This window comes from Rhinatrema bivittatum, chromosome 1 (assembly GCF_901001135.1).
Source record: "Rhinatrema bivittatum chromosome 1, aRhiBiv1.1, whole genome shotgun sequence".
Lineage (NCBI taxonomy): Eukaryota > Metazoa > Chordata > Amphibia > Gymnophiona > Rhinatrematidae > Rhinatrema > Rhinatrema bivittatum.
The window spans coordinates 653,104,894-653,126,964 of record NC_042615.1 but is presented as its reverse complement, the minus strand read 5'-3'; the positions used below and the strand labels follow the sequence as shown (position 1 = coordinate 653,126,964).

At 43.2% G+C, this 22,071-nt stretch overlaps 1 protein-coding gene across 4 annotated transcripts in view; it reads right to left on the bottom strand.

Moving 5' to 3' along the window:
* Positions 1-22,071, bottom strand: part of MCTP1 (multiple C2 and transmembrane domain containing 1) — a 1,134,628-nt gene that overhangs the window by 334,170 nt on the left and 778,387 nt on the right. For all 4 annotated transcript variants that reach the window (XM_029573135.1, XM_029573151.1, XM_029573144.1 and 1 more), the window contains exon 10: positions 4,592-4,694. In XM_029573135.1, the coding sequence (XP_029428995.1) occupies positions 4,592-4,694 (103 nt within the window). The remainder of the gene's footprint in view (positions 1-4,591; positions 4,695-22,071) is intronic.

Below are 22,071 nucleotides of genomic sequence, written 5' to 3'. Positions count from 1 at the left end.
TCTTGCCCTCACTTTCTAAAACCATACCTGTACAGAGTTTTATTCTGGATTTCTGGCTGACTGTTTAACTTTTCTGCAAGTTCCTGAGCTTGTCTGTCTAGAACCTGCTCCACACAGCAATGTAAGCAAAGACCTTGAGCTGGGCAGACTTCCTGGCATAGTACATTCAGCCACATTTGGTATTGTTACCATTAGTGTTTTATTAAGCTGTCTTTGCTTTGAATTCATTAGAACTCAGGCTATAGAAGTGCCACTAAGGAGAAGTGGCTCAGTGGATACAGTAATGGGGTAGTAAAAAGGGAAGACAGGGGTCATGTCCCATCCCTACCACCAGCACTTGATGTGACTTTGGGTAAGTCACCTTCTCACCTCAGATAGCGCAGTAAGATTGTGCACTGAAATTCAGCGCATTGTTTTAACCCATGCGGAAAACTTTTGTTTAACTCCTGATGCAGTATGCAAATGTTATGCTAATGCAGTGGGCATTAAAAAGCATGCAAACCAGAGTTAAAATGTGCACTAAGGGGCAGACTTTAAAAGAAGCGCTGATTTTATGACATGTACGTGTCGCCGTTCGCATGTTATAAAATACGATACCCACGCACACACATGTGTGCAAGGGGGGGGGGGTATTCTCAAAACACACGTGGCGACGTGATCGGGCCTACCCCAGTTCCCTCCCAGTCTGCTCCAATTAAGGAGCGGACTGGAAGGAAATTTCCTAGCTCCCTACCTGCCCTTCCTCCCTTTTCCCCTCTCCTCCCCAACCCCTAAACTTACCCTATCTACTCTCATTTTTCTTGTTGCTGAACTTACCCACTCCTCTGAGGTCTAGTTTACTTTCATGTAGTAATATTTATACTGAATTGAAGATGTTATAGTTTTTTTTATCTAAAATTTTATGTGATTTTATTTGAATTTATGCTGTGAACTGTTATGACTGTTACCAGAATCTCGGTATACAAAATAATATAAATAAATACATAAATAACCACTAAAAAAAACACACATATATTTTACATGCAAAATAACTAACAATTTGTGCATAATAACCCAGAATTAAACATGGAGGTAGGTATATTTTAAAGAATACACATACACTCTTCTGAAATATACTTAAATGCCACTTGAACTTGGAATCACCAGTTCACAGATGCCTCCACCCAGTTCACCCAGAACTTTTAGCATTTCATCCTGAACCCCCACCAGTTCACCCAGACCTCCCCATCCAAGAATTGCAGGCAACAGACAAGTCCAATTTCAACTGTGCAAGTCAAATAGCAGGTGTAAAAGTGTTTGGAACAGTTCGGTAACATATGTGTGTATACTAGTTACAAAATAGCAGCCTGCACACGTACGTTGGAAACCCCACCCCAGAAAGTCTCTGGAAAGGCCGTTTCTTCCCCCATTGAAATTTACACTTGATACTGGAAATTATGTGCCTACTCGTGAGGTGTACAAAATATCATATATGTGCATATATGCTATTTTTATGTGTGTAGCCCCGCTTAAGGCTTTGAAAATTACTTTCTTTATGTGCAGAAAACACACTGGGGTAGATTTTCAAAGGGATACGCGCGTAACCCCCAAAAACCTACCCCTGCCCGTGCTATTTTACATAGGCTCGGCATCGCGCACAAGCCCCAGGACGCACTTATGTCCCGGGGCTTCGAAAAAGGGGCGGGGCGTGGGCGAGGCTGGGGGCGTGGCGGTGGTCTGGGGCGGTCCAGGGGTGGGGCCGAGTGCTCCGGCACAGCGGCCTGTGCCAGAGGCAGGTGGAACTCGATGAAATAAGGTGGGGGGGGGGGATTTAGGTAGGGCTGGGGGGTGGGTGGGACCAAAAAAAAAAGTTCCCTCCAAGGCCGCTCCGATTTACACGTGTATGTGCTTTTTAAAATCAGGCCCAAAGCATGGTTTCTGCACATAAAATCCTGACCACATTGGAACTCCGGTTTCTGTTCATAGACCAACACTGGCCCTTTAAACTGCACTCCACCTCTGCGTAGGTGCGCTAAGTTGCCAGCACTAAGAAGACTCGAAGTAAGCCTGCACACCTCTCTGCATTGGGCAGTAATAGCTAATGCCATCCTTAGAACAGGATTTGCATGAAAGGGCAGTAACCTGTAGGTACATTGTTGTCTGCACAATGTTTTGTGTGCAAAACTCCTTGGCTGCATCTAAAAACCGAGACTGTAACTTTGATACCGGCGCGCGGGTGCACATGTAGGCACATATCCCAGCTCATACCAAAGTATGTGACCATTTTATAACATATGTGCATATATACGCGCATGGAATAAAATACGCTGTATGGGGTAGATTTTCAAAAAGCGCGATTTGGCATACTTTTGTTGGCACATCAGACGCAAACAAAAGTACGCTGGATTTTAGTAGATACGCGCGTAGGCGCGCGTATCCGCTAAAATCCTAGATCGGCGCGCGCAAGGCTACCGATTCCATATAGCCGGCGCGCGCCGAGCCGCGCAGCCTACCTCCGTTCCCTCCGAGGCCGCTCCGAAATCGGAGCGGCCTCGGAGGGAACTTTCTTTTGCCCTCCCCTCACCTTCCCCTCCCTTCCCCTACCTAACCCACCCCCCGGCCCTGTCTAAACCCCCCCTTACCTTTGTCGGGGGATTTACGCCTCCCGGAGGGAGACGTAAATCCCCGCGCGCCAGCGGGCCGCTAGCGCGCCGGGACGCGACCTGGAGCGGGTCCGGAGGGCGCGGCCACGCCCCCGGACCGCCCCGGGCCGTAACCACGCCCCCGGACCCGCCCCCGAAACGCTACGTCCCGCCCTGAAAACGCTGCGCGGATTGGGCCCGCCCCCGACACGCCCCCGACAGCCCCCCCTCGGAAAACCCCGGGACTTACGCGAGTCCCGGGGCTCTGCGCGCGCCGGTAGGCCTATGTAAAATAGGCGCACCGGCGCGCAGGGCCCTGGTCGCGTAAATCCGGGTGGATTTACGCGAGCAGGGCTCTTAAAATCCGCCTCTATGTGCGTACATGTGCACACAATTTTATATGGATATGTGCAAATGCCACCCCTACCGTGTAAGTGGTAGGATTTTAGTAGACATGCACGCCGGCACAATTACCAGTTTCGCCCAGTTTGTTCCCAGTTTGCCCAGGCAAAGTCAATTAGCCTCCCTTTTACCCTGTTAGCCCTTACCCTTAAAACCCCGCTGACTAGCCTAGTTTTTTTTTGTTTTGTTTTAGGACTTGCACGCCATCTAGAGCACAACTAAAGTTACGCGGTAGGGGACCCCTAGGTTTCATTCATAAATCCTGGAGCACTCGTGCCCTGCCCAGACCACACCCACTCCCCCTCCCCATTTTCAGAAAAAAAAAAAACCCTTTTGTGTGCGTGCCAGGTGATGCGTACTTCATCGAGCGCCTTTTGAAATCTGTGCGTCCAGCCCCACGTCTGCATGTACCTCCGGGCTTTGGCGCATGTCGGGCTTTTAAAATTCACCCGAGTGCACAACAGCAGGTTAAACTGTGTGTTCTGCCAAGCCCCCAGGTTTGTACAAGTGGATTCATCGTACCCCACATACTTATCACTAATGCACTGCATAAAAATAAGGATTATTTATAAGTGACACTTGCTGGGTTTGATATGCAAATGCTAGACCTATCAATGCAGATTGTTTTATTTACAAGGTCTGAAGAGAGAACGTGTTCTTCCCATCGAAGGCAGTGAAAGAGACTGGAACCTGGCACTGGGGGAATGCCAGTCCTCGGGGGTGGGGGTACAGAGCGCCGGAGCTGCAGCTTCTCAGATGCTGGAGCACTAAGGACGTCAGATTTTAAGAATGGAAGAGGGATTTGAACAGGAAGTTGTTTTTGGATCAAGAACAGCCCTGAAATTCCATTTACATTATAAACCAAGACACATACACTTTGTATTTTTCCCAGCAGCTTGTTGGTTGCTCTTTTGCAATAGCAGAAATGCCTGGAAGCAATCACCATCCCCTTCCATCTGTAAAGTGTTACTACCATTAGAAGCAGTTAACGCATCATAAATAACAGGAACAAGAACTTATTTTCTCCAAAGGCATGGTCTACACTCACAGTGTGCTTACATATGTAGTATCAGAAGTTTCGAGAGGGGATGTAACTGAAATTTCTCATCGTTAACACTGAAAAATTAAATCTTATGTTCAGCCCCAGCACCAAGCCTAATATGTACAAGCCTGAGATACAGAGAATTGCGGGGAGGCAGCTAATGACAGTGGAGAGCCAACTCTGAAACGTGAAACTGCAGAGGCAGAGCAAAGAACCAGTAACTGTTCTGGCAAATGCAAAACCCCGGGTGCAATTGTTAGCTTTGCCGTCTTTAACATTCGCGTTGCATCACATTTCTGTGTTTTTTGTTTTTGTTTGTTTTTGCTTTTTTTTTTTTTTTTTTAGACTGAATAACTGATGAGGTCAAATTTTTGAAGGGCCTAAAAACCATCACTCCTAAACTTTGCTCTCCATAATATTTCGCTTTCTTTTTATCTTGCAGATGGAACTTCGCTATATTTCTGGCAGCACTTTCTCCAATTTGACTGCTATTGTCAATGCCTTTCTGGCAGCCGCTGAAACTTACAATGTGAAGACTTTGTTCCATTCAGGATTGAGGTTCTTGTAGATTGTATGTGTCAGTAGCCTGTCATTATTCAATTCAACCACACAAAAGGGGTCACTTTTCCCTATAAAGATAAAGAAAAGTAAATTGAGAGGTTTGCAACCAAGCAGGAAGACCGTATCCTATCTACAGTGCTAGATTTTTTTGTGAAGAGTGGAGCTCAGAAAGGCAGGTGGCCACACCCAACAGATCTTTAGAGGCAGGGAAGCAAGGGTAAAGCCAGCGACCCAGTAAGGTCTGAGGCACTCAAGTAAGTAGGGAGACTTGTGGGTTTTACCTTGCCATTGTATTTCTGTATTTCAATGGCTGGGAGGGATTCTATGATAATTCACTGGCGTGGAATTCAGCACAGAAGTACACAACACAAGGAAATCAGAAAGTCCTTCATATTTCTACTGTACACAGCCTTCCTCACCGAATAATCTAAAGTTCAATAAATGGAAACACATTAACAGGTTGCTGTACGAATCCATGGTATTTCCCACGGGTTGGTGACCTGTTCCTGTGCAAATCTGCATGAAATATTTTGCACATTGCCATGGCCAGAAGTTTTGTGCATTGCTGGCCGTGAAAACACATGATAGTGGCCCGGGATCCTAGGGGGTGCCATGATGTTAAAGGGACAATGGAGCCCATATGAAGTCCCCCTACGTTTCCAAACCTCCTGGTGGTCTATATGGAAACCCCCCAACCTGTCCTCAACTCTAACCTCTGCCCCCCCCCCCCCCCTTTGTTCCAAGCAGCACATGGGGCCAGCCAGAGCTATATTCCTAGATGGCACCGGTGGGGCAGGAGCAAGTGAGGGATCATTGCTGACCCCAGTGGGCCACCCCATCTATGGGGCAAGCTCTGGAGGAAGCAAAGGGATGAGGGGGCCAAAATGTGGGACAAGGGATGGGGCTTAGAATGGGACATTTTGGTTTTCTGTTTATGAGGAGGTCGAGGTTAAGGTTGGGGGCCCCACATGGACCTCCAGAGATGTTTGGAAATACTGGAAGGAGCATCAGATGGGCCACATGGCTCCCTTTAACACTGCTCACTAGTGCACATGAACCACCCTTCCCCCAGGCCAGCTACAAAGATAATTACACCTCAATGAGATGTGGTTATCTTGTATGCAAAAACTGGCCGGAGAAGTCTTTTTCTCATGCCCATTTTTGCAAATTCTCATATTAATGAGCTGCACTGCATGATTTTCCATCATTAATGTGGGATTTAAGTAAACCACACACAGTGTGGTAAAGTTTATTCTTGTGAAACCCACTTTTGCATAGATTTTTCATGAAAGGGGACTCTGCAGGAAAAATAGCAGAAAATGTTAGCATTTTTTGCATGCTTCTGTGCATTTTCTGTTACTTTTTGCTTGAAGCCTCCTTTTGCAAGAAAACTTTGCGGCTTAGTACTTCAGTCTCTAAATGGGTTCAGAATTTCCTTTTATAAAAAAAAAAAAAAAAAAAAAAAAGTACAGTCTTTCCACAAGCCTAGTAACCTCTTCTTTCCTTGCAGGAAATCTGCCATCTGTTTAATGGGCACAGAGTTGCACGTCCTGCTGTCTTTAGCGATTCCTGCCTGGGTACTTTATAAATGAACTGCTGCATGGCATGATACCTCTGTGGGGGATCACCACTGTAGAATCCCAACATTAATGCCTACTGACTAAAGTTAATCACACCCTCATGACCTGAGAAATGTACTAACCCACTGTTAACAATCTGACAGGAGTTCTCAAGCTGCACGGGAGCTGCCTTTCTGCTAACAGCAAAGAGTGTGAAGATTATTGGAATTTTCCAGTTGGCAACTGATAATTCCTCGCAGCCTCTGCTACCTGCACTTTACAACTTCCTAATGTCATGTACAAAACACACTCTTTAGAAACTTGCAAAAGCATTTAGAATCCTTGGTCTACGGAATGACTGGAACCTCCCTATTTGAAGTGCAAGAAAAAGTCCGTGAAGAGAGGAGCTTTGTAATAAAAGTACAGCAGTGATGCCAAGCTCTGGCATTCAGGAGCCAGTTTGGTTTTCATGATAAGCCAAGTACGCACATGAAACATATGAACATAAAGAAGAACATATGCCAGCATCATTACATGGAAACAAATCTTATGACTACTACTAGCGCTCATCCTGAAAATTAGACCTGCTTGCCGTCACTGTAGTACAGGTGTTACATGCCTAGTAATATAGTAAACGCTGGCAGGTAAAAGACCAAACTGGCTCATCCAGGCAGCCCAGTTTGGGTAAACGGGTACATACATTTCCACATCCCCTAAACCCCACCAACTCTCGCCCCCCCCCACCCGATCACGCTAAAAAGAGCGAGCTATGCAGGAAAGTCTTACTATACACCCTAAAGGGCTCTGAAAAATGTTAGTGTGAGTGTCTGTACACGCAAATGAAGGAATGTCATATGCCAATGAAGGGTTACCAGGCTCAAGCTAAATAACATGGTGTGCTCACTATCAGGGGTGGCTGAAGACAAACTGCTGCCTGAGGCGAGGATGAGATGACGCTCTCCCGCCCCCTTCCCCACCCCCACAAGACACGGCACAGCTCAAAACATCAAGAGGGCCAAGGGTGGGGGGTGAGGGGGTCTCTTTGTAGTTTGGCCCTTTTGATGATTTGTAATGGCTGCAGAAGGAGGAATGCAGGGTCAGAGTTCCCAGGGGAGTAGCAGATAGAGTGTCAGTGATAATATTTCTAGGAAGCTGGCAACCCTGCCACACTCCCAGCAGCCCTGAGATCTGTTTCCCACCTCTTCCCCTGCATTTGCCCCTGGAGGAGGTGGGTGAATGATAGGGAGCTGTGTGTGGCGCACTCTGTCTGGGCCAGTCCAAGGGTATTCGGTTCCCTGGGTGATTCTTTCAGTCTTACAACTCCCCTCTCCCCTGGCCCTTACCACACACAATTAAAAACTATGCATTTATAACAGATTGGATATGAAAAAGGACTTTCAAAGCATAGTCTTCTGAAGTAAAATTATCACAACAACATGTATATATATTTTTTTTACATGCATTGCTATGGTGCCAGCCACAACAGTGCATGCAAAAAACACATGGAACCCATATGATATCAGTCATATTGAAAAGCATGTTGGGTGTGGGCTTGGCCCTCAGAAAGCCATAAGTAAACTCAGTTATAATACAGTTAAACCGCTCACACCAAAACAGCACTAACTGCCAGCATGCACACAGTAACAACCCTACCTATGAAAAGACAATACTGCAAATATTACACTAGGTCGTAAAACTGCAATACACCTCCCATTAGGAAACAGAACAAGCTAAACTGCTATAGATCCTTACACAGAAACTACACACATCTAAAGAAACTGCGCAGAAACCTCACCTCAGTCACACACGCAGAATACAGACATTCACCAAATATACAATAAAGTGATCATAAAGCATAGACAGATACACTCAGACAAAAACTGAACTGGAAACCACAAGAAGCCAGACTCTATGCAGTGCAACAAAGGAAAAACAGAATCAATACCCTTCCTTGTAAAACATAATAAAATCAAGAAATATAATGCATCAATCATAATAATAAAAACATACTACTAAAAAAGAATATATATTTCCAAACAGAGGACAAATATATCATTCAAGAATTCATAAAACAATTCTAAAAGTTCTGAAAAACCAATAAAATATTTCAAAACATCATACATTTCAAAACACCACCTAACAATTAAAAACAGTAAGAATAAAAAACATTCCATGATCTCCATACCTGGTCAACTTTGATTTCCAGTCACCCTGAGATTTTTGTGGATTAGTGGGGGAAGGGGGCTGCACACAAACTTTGTCCCCTCTCAAATACACATATTCACATACACACATACACACACACACACACACACACACACACACACACACAGGCTCATACTCTCTCAGATGTTTCCTCTCACACATACACACACTCACTCATTCTCTCTTCTCTGGAACTCACAAACAGCAGCAGCAGTTTCCACCTTCTACCCATACAGCTGATGAGACGTCTCTTTCTTCCTGAGTTGTGGGCTGATGCAGCTCCTGTTCCTTTCTTTTGGTCAAACATGCTGGCACCACTCCTACTCCTTATGGCTGCAGCAACTGCGCCTTCTTCTTCCCACCTGGGCAAGCCCATACAATACAATTTTCTTTAACGGGCCCACGCAGGCAGGAAAAACAAGGAGGCATAACCATCATCGTACTGGCACAGCTGTGCTGCCCCCAAAACTGTAGCATCCTAGGCAGCCCTGCACTCTCCCCCACTCACCCCCCATATATTCTTGCTCCCTCTCTAATTCCCACCCTTTCCCATATTTCCCTCTCACTCACCTCATCTCCTCACGCACATCCCCTTCCCCCCTCTTAATCACCCCTTTACCTTTTCTTACACAGCCCTATTCCCTTCATTCTACTCTCACTCACCTACCTTTTCCTTCCCTCCCTTCTCACTCAACCACCTTCCCTCACTCATCCCTTCCTCCTCTCTCAGATCATTCACTCCTCTCTTCTCACCCCTTCCTGCTCATTCACCCATCCCACACATTCCCTCCTATTACACACCACTTCTCACTCTCTTCCCCCCAATCATTGACCCTCTTTTCTCACCTCCTTATCCCTCCGCTCTCTCATCCTTTTCCTCTGCTCTTTCTCACTCAGCCCCCTTCTTTCTCCCTCAGGCCCTTCCATCCTGCACAGCCCCCTTCCCTTCCTCCCCCTCCACAGGTCTTCCTTTTCTTTCTACCAGAGGGGTGGAAACACCACAACACAATATCATCGACGATACCCTGAGATTCTTCTGCTGGCCCGAAGGGGTCAGAACCCTGCTGAAATGTGACTCCTCTGCAGACCCATGGGCGCATCATCGAGCTGTGCCGCACCAGGCTCCTCTACAGTCCCAGGGGGAATGCCCACTAATATGTCACTTCTCTGTAGGCCGTTTGGGGGGGGGGGGAGGGGTAGAAAATCCTGCGAGTGCGTCATCGAGCTGTGCCGCACCAGGCTCCTCTCCAGGCTTGGGCGGGGAAACCTCTGCAGGCCCGTGTGAGAGTAGGAAATCCCGTAGGTATGTCATCTAGCTACCCAGCAATCTTCTTTAGATCTGCAGGGGGGTGGGAACCTCTGCAGGGGTGTCATGGAGCTGCGCAGTGCAAAGTTTCTTTGTAGGCCGTTGGGGGGAGGTAACCCCATTGCTATGAGGCTCCTCTGCAGGCCTGCAAAGGATGGGAACTTACTGTGTGTCTTCTTCCACTCTTGGGGCTCTGATGATTCACAGCAGTCTGCATCAGCTCTATCTGCTATGGATTTCCATATTCACTTGAAATCCAATGCCGATTTGTTTCATAGAAATGTGCACTGGACAGTTACAAAAACATGTTTGGGAAATTAATATGGCACAAAATCTACAAAAATATTGCATATTTGCAATTCACTTCATAAACTGGTGGTAGACCAGTAGGGACCTGGACACAACCCCACCCATGGCTCTGCTCCAACCCCCACACCTGAAAAATGTGCCAGGGCTGGGAACCACCTCAAACCCCCCCCCCCATATACCCATTCCATGGGGTCCTGCAGAGTAATGCAGAGAGATGCCCACTAGTCTCCTGTCCCACTGATGTCCCTTAAAGATGGCAGTGGTTGACAATGAGACCAGAGCCTCAGTGACGTCAAAATGGCACAGGTCTCAGGACCAGTCAGCTCCACTGTGCAAGAAAATAGTGCTGGCCGCGCTTGAGACCAGTGCCATTTTGACCCCAGGTGGGGCCTCGAGGAAGCCTCAAGGCGGGTTCAGGTTGGGACTGGGAAACCTCAAGTCAGGCTCAGAGCTGGTGCCCTAGGCAAATCTTATGTCCTTGCGTGATACCACCCCTGGATGCACCCTCCTCACGCACATGTAAAATATTATGCATTTATAAAAAGGACATTCAAAATACAGTCTTCTGAGGCAGAAATATCACTTTCAACACATATATCTACATACACTGCTTTGGTGTCAACCAGAGGACCCTACAAAAAGACACTTGGAACTCATATGGCATTAGGCCTTTCATAAAGAATGTTGGGTGTGGGCTGGACCCTCAGAAAGCCATGAGAAAACTGAATTACAATTACAAGGTAGTAAACCTCCAGAACCAAAACAGCACTAACTACTAGCACTGAAACAGTAACAATCCTACCTATGAAAAGGCAACAGTGCAAATATTATACCAGGCTCTAAACAACAATACAGGTACTATTAGGAAAACAGAACAAGAGAGGCTGCTAGAGATCTCTAAACAGAAACTGCATGCTAACAGAATACCTCACCTTGGTCATAAATATAGAACAAAGACTGACCCTTACTAATACAGAATAAAGTCACCATAAAACATAAATAGACACATGCAGACAAAAATAAGCTAGACCCTATATATAGTGCAATAATGGCAAAATAGAACCATTTCTCATAAAACATCAAACAGTAAAATCGTGGAATATAAAAAATTAATCATAATAGGGGGATGATACTAATAAAAAGAACACATATTCTAAAACAGTTCATGAATAGAACATCAGATAATTAAATCTGTACAAAAATTTTCCATATATCAATAAAATAATTCAAAACAGCAGACCCATCAAATAACACCCAAGAATTAAATCAAATAAGGATAAAAATAATGCTCCGCTCTCTATATATGAGAACTTTTGATTTCTAGATGCCCTGAGATTATCTTGGATTAGAAGGGGGGGGGGGGGGGGAAGGGGCTTGTTGTGCACAGACTTTCTCCTCTCTTACCCACCCCCTTACAAACTTACACATGCTCTCTCTCTCACCCACATACTCTCTCTCAGGCATACACACCAGTGCACGCTTTCTTGATTAAGCATGCACGCCTGCTCTTTCTTTCTCACTCGCTTTTCTCCCCTCTAGAGGCGCACACAGCAGCAGCCTCATCTTTCCCATGACTGACGGGGTGCTTCCTCGAAACTGCTCTTCCTCCTGCTCCTAACCACACACAAACCCAGCAGCTCTTCCTTTGTATCTCCTAAGGGCCCAAAGCTCTACCTCCTGCTGCTCCTGAGACTGGAGGTGGGCCATGCAGCTCCTCCACCTGCTGCTCATGAAGTTTCACTTGGCCCATTGGCTCTTCTTCTTCCTGCTCCTGAGGCCAGGGGCAGATCCTGCTGCTCTTCCTCCTCCTGCTCATGAGGCTGAGGGAGAACCTTGCAGCTCTTTCCCCCTCCTGCTCCTAAGGCTGGACAAGCCCCATGGCTCATTTTTCTGCTGCGCTTGAGAGACCACTAGACCCGCTGCTCCTGCTCCTTATTGTGTAAACATAACAGTAATGTGCTCGTTCTGCTTTTCCTGACGGCGGAAAGGGGAGGCAAAGGTGGTGGCAGCCATAGCATTTCCTCCTTTGCACCCATGCGGGCCCAGGCTACACGTCTACTTCTGGGCCTCCAGGAAGGAGGAAATGTTATGGCTGGCACCAACCCCAGAATAATGATTCTTAGGTCCCACACACATAGCACACCACTTTTTCTCATTTGGTGGTGCCAGTGTACCACTGTGCATCATGGACAGTACTCCCTGATTCTTAAAACTAATCCAGAGGTGAAAAATTGCCTATTTAAATAGGGGGTGCTATGTTACCTTTTCCCAGAATATGTATTCAGTCTTATGGGTCCCATTTTAGGAGTTCACATTTCTTACTGTACTCTGGCATACAGTGTCTTCATTTTTAATTTGAAAATCTATTCATATTTATACTACTTTAGAAATAGCAATGCATAATCTAATACTGTGAACACTTAAATAGATTTCCTACACACTTTTTCATCTATTTTGCCTCTCTTTGTTCTGATTTTTATAGGCATATGCCCACTATATAGTCTGGTGTAAATGTTATGTACTTGATTAGTGAATACTTATCTGCTTTGTCATGTCTATTTTAAAAAAAATATTTGTTTCATATTGAACTGTGAATGTATTTGTTGTATACTTCTTGTGGCCTTGGATTTAGGCAATTAATAAATATCAGTAAAGATACTGCAGGTTGTGTGTCTATACTTATTTATTTATATCTGTATCTATAATCTCTATCTATCTATCTATCTATATATCTATATGTATATATATATATATCTGTATAGACACAGACTGCTACATCTGTTAACAGATACAGTATATTACCGTATGTATATATGTATCATTTTGGACATCAGAATGCTTTCTTGGACAGAGACAGGTTTGTCGAATATAGTAGCTTTTTTTTTTTTTATTTAAAGTAGTCTGAGCCTTTCTCACTTTCGTCATCCCTGTCTCCATCTAGCTGAAATAGCATTCTGACTCCAAAATCGAAGACTGCTATGGATTTGTGTTCGTGATTGCCCGACTTCAGATAACATTGGTGGCAAGTTAATTTAAAAACTGTTTAATTAAAGGTTTTGGTAGATAGTTATAAAGCCCACAAATATACTCTTCCATCTGTCTTCATTATGTAGAATATATGTGCTTACATTTATACAAGCTCTCACTCTTTAAAGTGGTACATAACATTACACATACGAGTTCAATAATAGAAAGTTCATTTTTGTTGGAAAGTGATATTATAAATGAAGATAACATGTTTAATTGGGAATTTGCTTTGTATGTTAAGGCTGCAAAAATGGCATAAATAAATATTATATATAGCCAAAATGGCTTGCACTTTGAGCTAACAGGAACAGATACTCTGCAGATAATTCAGTGGAATGTGTTACTGTGTTACATTCATTGAACTATTTCAAACGTAACATGGAAAATTATCTGATTCTAAAAACATGTGTCATCTGGTCTTAGGAGGATTATTCCAGTACATTTTCTAACTTTGCCTAATGTCAGACTCTTGGCTCACCCTTTAAAGAACAAAACTGTGAAAATATAAGATTTCTCTATCAAGAACTGTTCCTTTCCAAAGGAATACCATCAAACCTGAAATCTCAGAGCAAAATGGAAAAGCAATACTCCTTCCCTCTGCACACCCCCAGGGCTCTATAATAAGGGACTTATCAACCTGCACCTCTTCCCTTACCCCAAAAGAAGGACGATATTCAATCAATAACAAAATTATCCCCCATGGATTGATCCTCCCTCGTCTTCTAACAGCTGTTTAAAGTGCTGAAAATAAACACAGTAAAATCTAAAAATATATATACATTTTTTTATGACAAACTGACTAGTAGTCTTGGAAAACAAACAGGGAAATTATGATGCCAGGAACAGTTGCACATTTACTTATAATGAAGACTGGAAGCTCAGTCACCAAAGTGTTAATTCTTTTCATGCATATCTCATTTGCTATTTAGCTGATATTTATCAGATATTCTGTGAGAAACCAGAGGCCCAAGATGCTCCAGATAAATGGCTCTATTAATTGTACAGAAGTAGACCCCCTTTTCGAGCTGAACCAGAGCTGTGAGCTCTTTATTAAAAGCACTATTCTCTAGCCCATAACCTTGTTCCTTGACTCCTCTCTAGTTTCCAATTTAAACAAGTCCCCATGCGGCCGGCTCTAAAGGGCTTTGTCTCCCTGTCATTGTTAAGAGAGCCGAGGCATCCTGGAAGTGTGAAATCAGACCTCATGAGCTGAAGGGTTCCCCAGGGAATGCTGGACCGCATAGAAGGTCAAAGTCATGGGCTGGACCATCTGAAAGTGTCTGATCGTCGGTCTGTGACATAGCGGGTGGGGGAGAAAGGGGGCTAGAACTGAACACATCTTAATTAAAGCCCACAGACAGCCAAACAGACTGTTTTCTAGGCAGGCTGTCAAGCAGAGCTTAAATTTAGCTCTGCTAATGAATCTGAGCTGCTAACTGCTAGTTCTTAAGCTAATAAGACTCTCATAAAAGCCGATAAAATGGCATGTCTTTTTCTGCCCTGTATGGTTGCTTCAATATTTTTAACAAGAAATAAAAATATATGTTTCCTATAAGAAGCATAAAAAGAACCAGCAAATAGCTGTTAAGAATGAATGTTTAACTAGAGTACTTAGGTAATATAGAAAAACCCACTAAAATGTATACACACACACAGGACAAAAATGAGATACTTTTCATATATGCATGTATACTGTTTGCATTCCTTAGACTGACACTGAGATTTTGTTCACAAGGGCTCAGTTGTTGAAAAGCATATGTTTTTTTTGTTAGGCAGTCAGAATATAGAGTCCTATTTACCAATGCACAATAAAGCCCTACCATGTTTCAATAAATAGATACCATAGTCACTTATTTATTAGTTAAAGTTTAACAGGCTGAGCTCCTCTTATAGTTCACAATTCAGTGGTGTTGCCCTGCACTAAAAGTCTGCTCTTTTAATTTTAGTTAGTAATCGTTTAAAAGCCCCATCGACCCCCAGCACACACAAGATCCCATGTATGGGTTTCATGACCAGAAAACACTTTCCCATGGCAAACAGTGGCATTTTTTAAAACTAGGCTCCACCATACAGTCCATTTCCAAAGGTTCTGTACCACTGCTCCAGTAATTTGACAATGTCCAGCCTCCCAAACTGTAAGACCTACTTTCTCAGGCCATGGAAGCCCGCCCACAGCTTGCCTGAAATTTCAATCTACTCTTGTGTCTTACTCAATGCATGTGTATGTGTGGGAGTTGTAAATTGAGGCCCTAACCACTGGAGTTAATCTCTCTTTTTAAAATTTGTATTAACCTTAATGATTTGAAGTGCACTGTCCAACACTGGGCTATTGAGAGGAAAGAAAAAAAAAAACCGACCCTCGACTATCAACAGTTTATTAGGGGGCTTAACTGAAGTGACCTACTGTAGAAGTATTCAGCCGAACAAGGCAATGGGCTTTTTGTAGAATGGGAAAGAATTGAGGGTTTCATTAAAAAGTAATTTGTGCTTTTTACCCACTCATTCAAAGGCAGCCTCAATTGCTCTTTATTCACACAGAGCTAATACAGTATTACAATGTTGCTCAATAAATGTGCGGCAACAAAAGAAAAATTTCATAATTTGAAAGGGGAAAAAATCTTTTGCCACTGCAATAGAATTGATAGCATCCTAAAAGGTTATAGAAATCTATTTTATTTTATAACAATGGCATATCATTTTAGGTATTCACCAGTCAGCCTAAAATAATTCATGCTGATTTCTTTTTTTTTTAATGCTTGAAAGACATAGCAAAGGTTCTGAATTTACAGAAGAGAAAGTCAATTGGGCCAGGTCTGTGTTTTGCTAACCTGTTTTGCAAAAATGTTTTTTAAAAAAAGCCTTTTCCTATGCTAGAACAATGGATGCCAATGCCGTCTTTACTTGAGCACATTCAGAATATTCAGAAGCAGTTTGCTCAAGATCCTGTTTTCAGAAAACAATATCTTCCTTCCAATTCTTTGCCTATGGCAAAGAATGCACTTGAAAACAGAGTCCTAAAGATTCTGCGAACTATTATCCATTTGATACCTGCTCCTTCTTTATCCTATACTTCAAAAGGAAATATATATTAAGAATTTGATGGAGAGATGCACCATTCCCATGGTGCAAGGGTTCATTACATGCACAGCCTGTTTTAAACAGCATCCTGATTTTCAAACCAATGGCATACTTGCCAAGGAAAGAAATGTTTAAAAAAAAAAAAAGAAAAAAACAACAACAAATCCTACAAGACAGGTGAATTATTTCTTTAATAATCATTTTCTTCAAAATATGTTAGGTAAGTAGTACTTTCCCTTGTAAGAAACAAAATGAAAAGGGATGAGTCATCTCCCTGGTCTTGCTACAGAAAAGACTTAAAAACTTCTGTAATGAGGCTGTAAAGAACACAGAGGTGAATTGCTATTTGGGAAGGGCAGTGAATTATAAATATTCACTATTTGAAGCTGGAGGGAGGCTGAAGATTGGCAAATTGTGCAATAATGAGTACCGGGGAGGGGGTACAATTTTCAAAGTGATTTACTTGGAAAATTATGTATTTACTCAGATATATCAGCCTCTTTGAAAACAGCCCTCCCGAACGCAGCTAAAAGAGGTTGAGTACTTTCACCCTGCACATACCTTTACCTGCTCTGAGAGGAGGTATTCCTGGCATTCTATCTGTGTCATTTATTTGTGAAAATTAGCTACAAGGGTCTCTGGGTAAATAGCAATGGCAGATTTTGCAGCTATATGGGCTACTCCAAATGACTCCTGTAACAAAGCATTTTGGGTTTGCTCTGCTCTGAGCCATGCACTTGGCTGCCTCTTTCCCTTAGGCATGATCCTGATCATCCCTTTTTTTGGACTTGCAATATTGCTCAGGTGAAGTTTGTCCCCTATGGAAAAGGGCAGAAAACCTGCACATATCATACCTGGGCCATGGTGATTCAGCATTGACAATGGTCAAGAAGCCAAAAAGATTTGCCTGTACTACAATATCCATAGCACTTCATCTGCATATTCTCTGAAACACCTATATGCCCCAATTCCACAGAAATTCAAGGGGAAAACCTCAGCTGTCATACGTATGTAAAACACTACTTATTACTGTCAAATAGTAAGCTGCAAGTCATGAAAAACAACCAGCACGAGTTCCAATGTGAAAAAAAAATACACTTTTCCATTGATACAATATATTCAGAATCCTTCACTCACACCTGTCTTCTCCAAGAAGGGGCAGTATTTATACTCATTAGCCATGCATCTTTTCCTTACATATACAATGCAATCCTCAACTTCCTTATTTCTGTCATTTCTTCACAAACTCCCAAACCCCTTCCAGACAGGCTAGCAAGGCTTGGGGCACTGGATACTGAAGCCTTATCTGTCACAAACTGCATCACCTACCCTGTCACTTTCTACAACACAGCCTACATAGATAATAGCTGACATAGTGCTTTGTAGGCTACAATTCCCTGCATACTTCCTGCTGTTACCACTCCAAAAGGGGGGTGCATATCAAGTTTTCATGGAGGCAATAATGTCACATACACAACAATGAACATATCTGGAGGCCAAAGAGTCAACTGTTGCTAGTCTCCTTTCTTGCTCTTCCTCTGAAGCCTGTTGATAGAATCACCAAAGAGCACAGGATGACTATCAGCTGTGGCTTGGCAGCACAGACACAGGTTCTTTCAGCTTTGATCTAGCAGCTCATTGCCTAACTTAAAGCGATGGTGACAGCTCCAGCTACCGGCTCCACCACCCCCAGCTGCCATCCATTGTCCTTCCTTCAGCTTACCCTTTGGGACTACTACTGGAACCATAGCTACCCCAGTGGGTCTTCTTGCCAACTCTTGTAAATCTGACATGTCTTGTCTTCTACATTACTATTCAAGTAGGTGAGGTCTACATACTTTATTGATATGCTCCAATGTGTATTATCAGAATTACTTTTACTTTTGACTAAGATTTTTTCACTTGCCGGACTCAGCCTATTAACGAGTGTCCTTATTTTTAGAAAATGTTTTTTGAGGCTGACCTGGACCCTCTGTGTCTAGAGGTTCTCTGGGCCTGCGTTGGCCTAGAAACATTAGGGAGCATTTAAACGCTTGAGGAGAAAAATATATTTTTTCTTGCAAATAGGTCTTCAGAAATCAGATCCCTATCAATTTGAAAGGCCAGCGCAACTAAAATGTAGATGGAGATTAAAAAAATGGAAATTATCTGGGACATCAGACCAACCCATAACAACCTCTAATTTAGCACTAGAAAAGGGCTAATATATCTTAGTGCTTTTATATGTCAGGAATATCTAAGGCTTTAACAATAAACAGGTAGAACAGACCTTTCCAAGATTTTATAAGAACATAAGACTTGCCATACTGGGTCAGCCAAAGGTCCATTAAGCCCAGTATCCTGTTTCCAACAGTGGCCAATCCAATTCACAAGTACCTGGCAAGATTCAAAGGGATTGATAGACATCATGCTGCTTATCCCAGGGATAAGAAGTGGATTTCTACAATTCCATCTTCATAATGGTTTATGGACTTTTTCTCTAGGAATATGTCCAAAACTTTTTTAAATGCAGCTACACTATTAGCATCCACCACACCAATTCCAGAGTTAATTATGCATTAAGTAAAAACATATTTTCTTTTATTAGTTTTAAGTTTATCACCTTGGAGCTTCATTGTGTGTCCCCTAGACTTTGTACTTTTTGAAAGAGTAAGCAATCGATTAATGTTTACTCATTTCACTCCACTCATTTTATAGACCTATATCATATCTCCTCTCAGCCATTTCTTCTCCACGCTGAAGAGTCCTAACCTCTTTAGCCTTTCTTCATAGGGGAATCATTCCATCCCCTTTACCATTTTGGTTGCCATTCTCTGTACCTTTTATAATTCTGTGATATCTTTTTTGAGATGTGATGATCAGACCTGCACACAATATTCAAGATGAGATCACACCATGGAGCAATACAGAGGCATTATGTTTTATTCTCCATTCCTTTCCTAAAATTTCCTAGCATTCTATTTGCTTTCTTGGTTGCTGCTGCACAATGAGCAGATTTCAAAATATTATCAATGATGACACCTAGATTCTTTTCCAGAATGGAGACTCCTAATGTTGAACCTTGCATTGTATAGCTAAAATTTGGGGTACTCTTCTCTAAGTGCATCACTTTGCACTTGTCCACATTAAATTTCATTTGCCATTTGCATGCCTGGTCTGCTGGTTTTGCAAGGTCTTCTTGCAATCTCTCACAATGCTCACGTGATTTAACAACTTTGAGTAATTTGGTGTCATCTGCAAATTTGATCACCTCACTTGTTGTTCCCATTTCCAGGTAATTTATAAATACATTAAAAAGCAGTGGTCTTGGGACAGATACCTGGGGCATACACTATTAACCTTTCTCCAATGGGAAAATTTACCATTCAGCCCTACTCTCTGTTTTCTATCTTTTAACCAGTTCTCAATCCACAATAAGATACTGATCCCTATCCCATGACTTTTAAATTTCATAAAAAGTCTCTCATGAGGGACTTTGTCAAATGCTTTCTGGAAATCCAGATACACTGTATCATCTGGCTTACCTTTATTCACATATTTATTTATGACCTCAAAAAATACAACAGATTGGTGAGGCAAAACTTTCCTTGGCTAAATCCATGTTGGCTTTGTCCTATTAAACTATGTCTATCTATATGTTCAGCTATTTTGTTCTTTATGACAGTTTCTACCATTTTGCTGGCCTGTAGTTTCCTGGATTGCCCCTGGATCCATTTTTAAAAATTGGGCATTCAACATATCTGTAATGCCAAAAAATACCAAAGCCATTAACTAACTCCAAATTAGAAAAAATAATCAGCCTGAGATTTTAAGTTATCTTCCACATTCTCATATTTATATCTTAAGGCAATATTATCTTTTCTCAATAACTCACAGAATGTTTGAAGTTCAGATTACTTATTTTCCATCTTGGCCAGTCTTTTCACTGAATCTAAAATAGTATCTTCTTGCAAGTCAAATGTAGCCTTCCTGGAGACACTCATCCCAGCAGTGTCCACTGATTCCAACTGTGTTATGGCAATCCAGAGTGATTCCCTTAGAAGGCATGTGTTTCTTAGGATTTACCACACTTTTTGAAAGCTTAACAGTAAAAGCATTGAGCAATATGGAAAAGTCCAAACCTTGAACAGCTGGTCATCACTGGAGGAAAAGGAGCAGCCCACAGGAAGGAGGATCAGAGTAGATTTACAGGGAAAGGGGAAAGGAGCCAGCAGTGAGGAGTGGCCCCTGGGGAGCCACAAAAGGGCAGCAGTGTTGCCTCCATGGTGCTTGCATTTCAGGTTCCCAGCATTAGGGATTCAACCAGAGACCCTGCTGAAAAGACACATACCTGCTCCTGTGAGCTGCAAAGCATTTCTAGCCATTCAATAGAGATATTTCTCTTTCCACCAAAAGAAATGCAACTATGTACAAATTACAAGCAGGGGGAGGGGAAGAATCTCTACAAACTGAAGCTACATTTTCAGGCCGACGTAATAAGACCTGCACTGAAATCTGCGCTAAATGGAAGCGTGAGATGTAATAACGGCTGCGTGTACTAATTAGATACGCGCATAAAATCCACACGCACCAAACATACATGCCATAGTGCGTGCAGAAACGTGTGCTGATGTAGTAAAACGCGCCGATATCCACCCAGAAACCCGCGCGGACACACATTGGTGTGTGAATGCCTGCGATTTATTCTTGGGGCGAAAGCCTTACTTTTTCAAAGAAATGAATAAATTAGTGGTCCAGAAGTTGATGTGAAGATGGGTAGAGCAATATCTAACCCCTTCATGAACAGACTCCGACCACTGGCAGATCGGCGATTCTGCCTCATTGAGAAGCTGCCTACTCTCTACCAGTTCCATCCTCAGCTTGGCTGACCTGCAAAAGCATCAAAAGTACGGTCTCCATACCAGTGCTTTCAATTAACTCCTGACCTGATCCATGTGCTAAAAATCTACATTACAAAACCCTCACTAACCCGATCTCCCTGCTAGCACAGTTCCCTGCATTGCCCATGATTATATAATCGCCTCCTTTGCGTGCCATTAGCATGCACTCACACACTGCGGGTCTGAAGGCTCGTTTGTACGCACTTTTCCCCGCGCACAAAACCTTTATTTCATACCCGTATAGGGCTCTGCGTGGGAAAATGCGCCTACAAACGTGCATATAGGAGCACACAAACCCGCGGCAGCTTCAGTGCACCTTATTACATCGGCCCCTTTGTGAGGCTGAGATGTCCAAATGAAAACGCAACTTGCAAATCGATGCCTAAAAAGAAATTAGTTATAAAAAGAGAAGGAAAATATTATTGTTGTCTGTAAAATAACGATATTTATCTACAAAATATAAATCCCCCAGAAAGCCAAATGAGCTAAGCTGTATGGCTGTACACAGCATCATGCACCAGGGGACCTTCCTGATTGGCTGTACACAGCATCATGCACCAGGGGACCTTCCTGATTGGCTGTACACAGCATCATGTGTGTGACCTTCCTTAAGTTGTTAACTATCATCATATGGATGCAGGCCCGAAACTCCTATTCCTTGGGTGCAATTACACAAGCACAAAGAAGCCTTCTGCAGAATATGGGAATAGTATGTGGGAGCTGTGTTGGTTTGGTCCACTGAGATTCCAGTGCTTTGAGAGAGAGAGAGAGAGTGCTTACTGCTGTGCCAGAGGAGTCATCCTTGCCCCTAATAGAGCCCTATGTTGGAACCATTGTAGATTGGAGGAGGGAAGGAGGCTTTGAATTAATAAAGTTCAGCTTGTTAGGAGGAAAAGGGAGGGGGAGAGTGACAGAGAGAGAGGAGAATGTGGAGAAGGAATGGGGGAAAGGGAGAGGGGATGTTAAGTGGTGGGGAGCGACCGAGGGCAATAGTGAGCAGAAGATGGGGAGGCGGAAAAAAGAGAGAAGGGAATACTGAGGCTAGAAAGGTCAGATGAGGTGGGGATGAGGGGAGGACGCT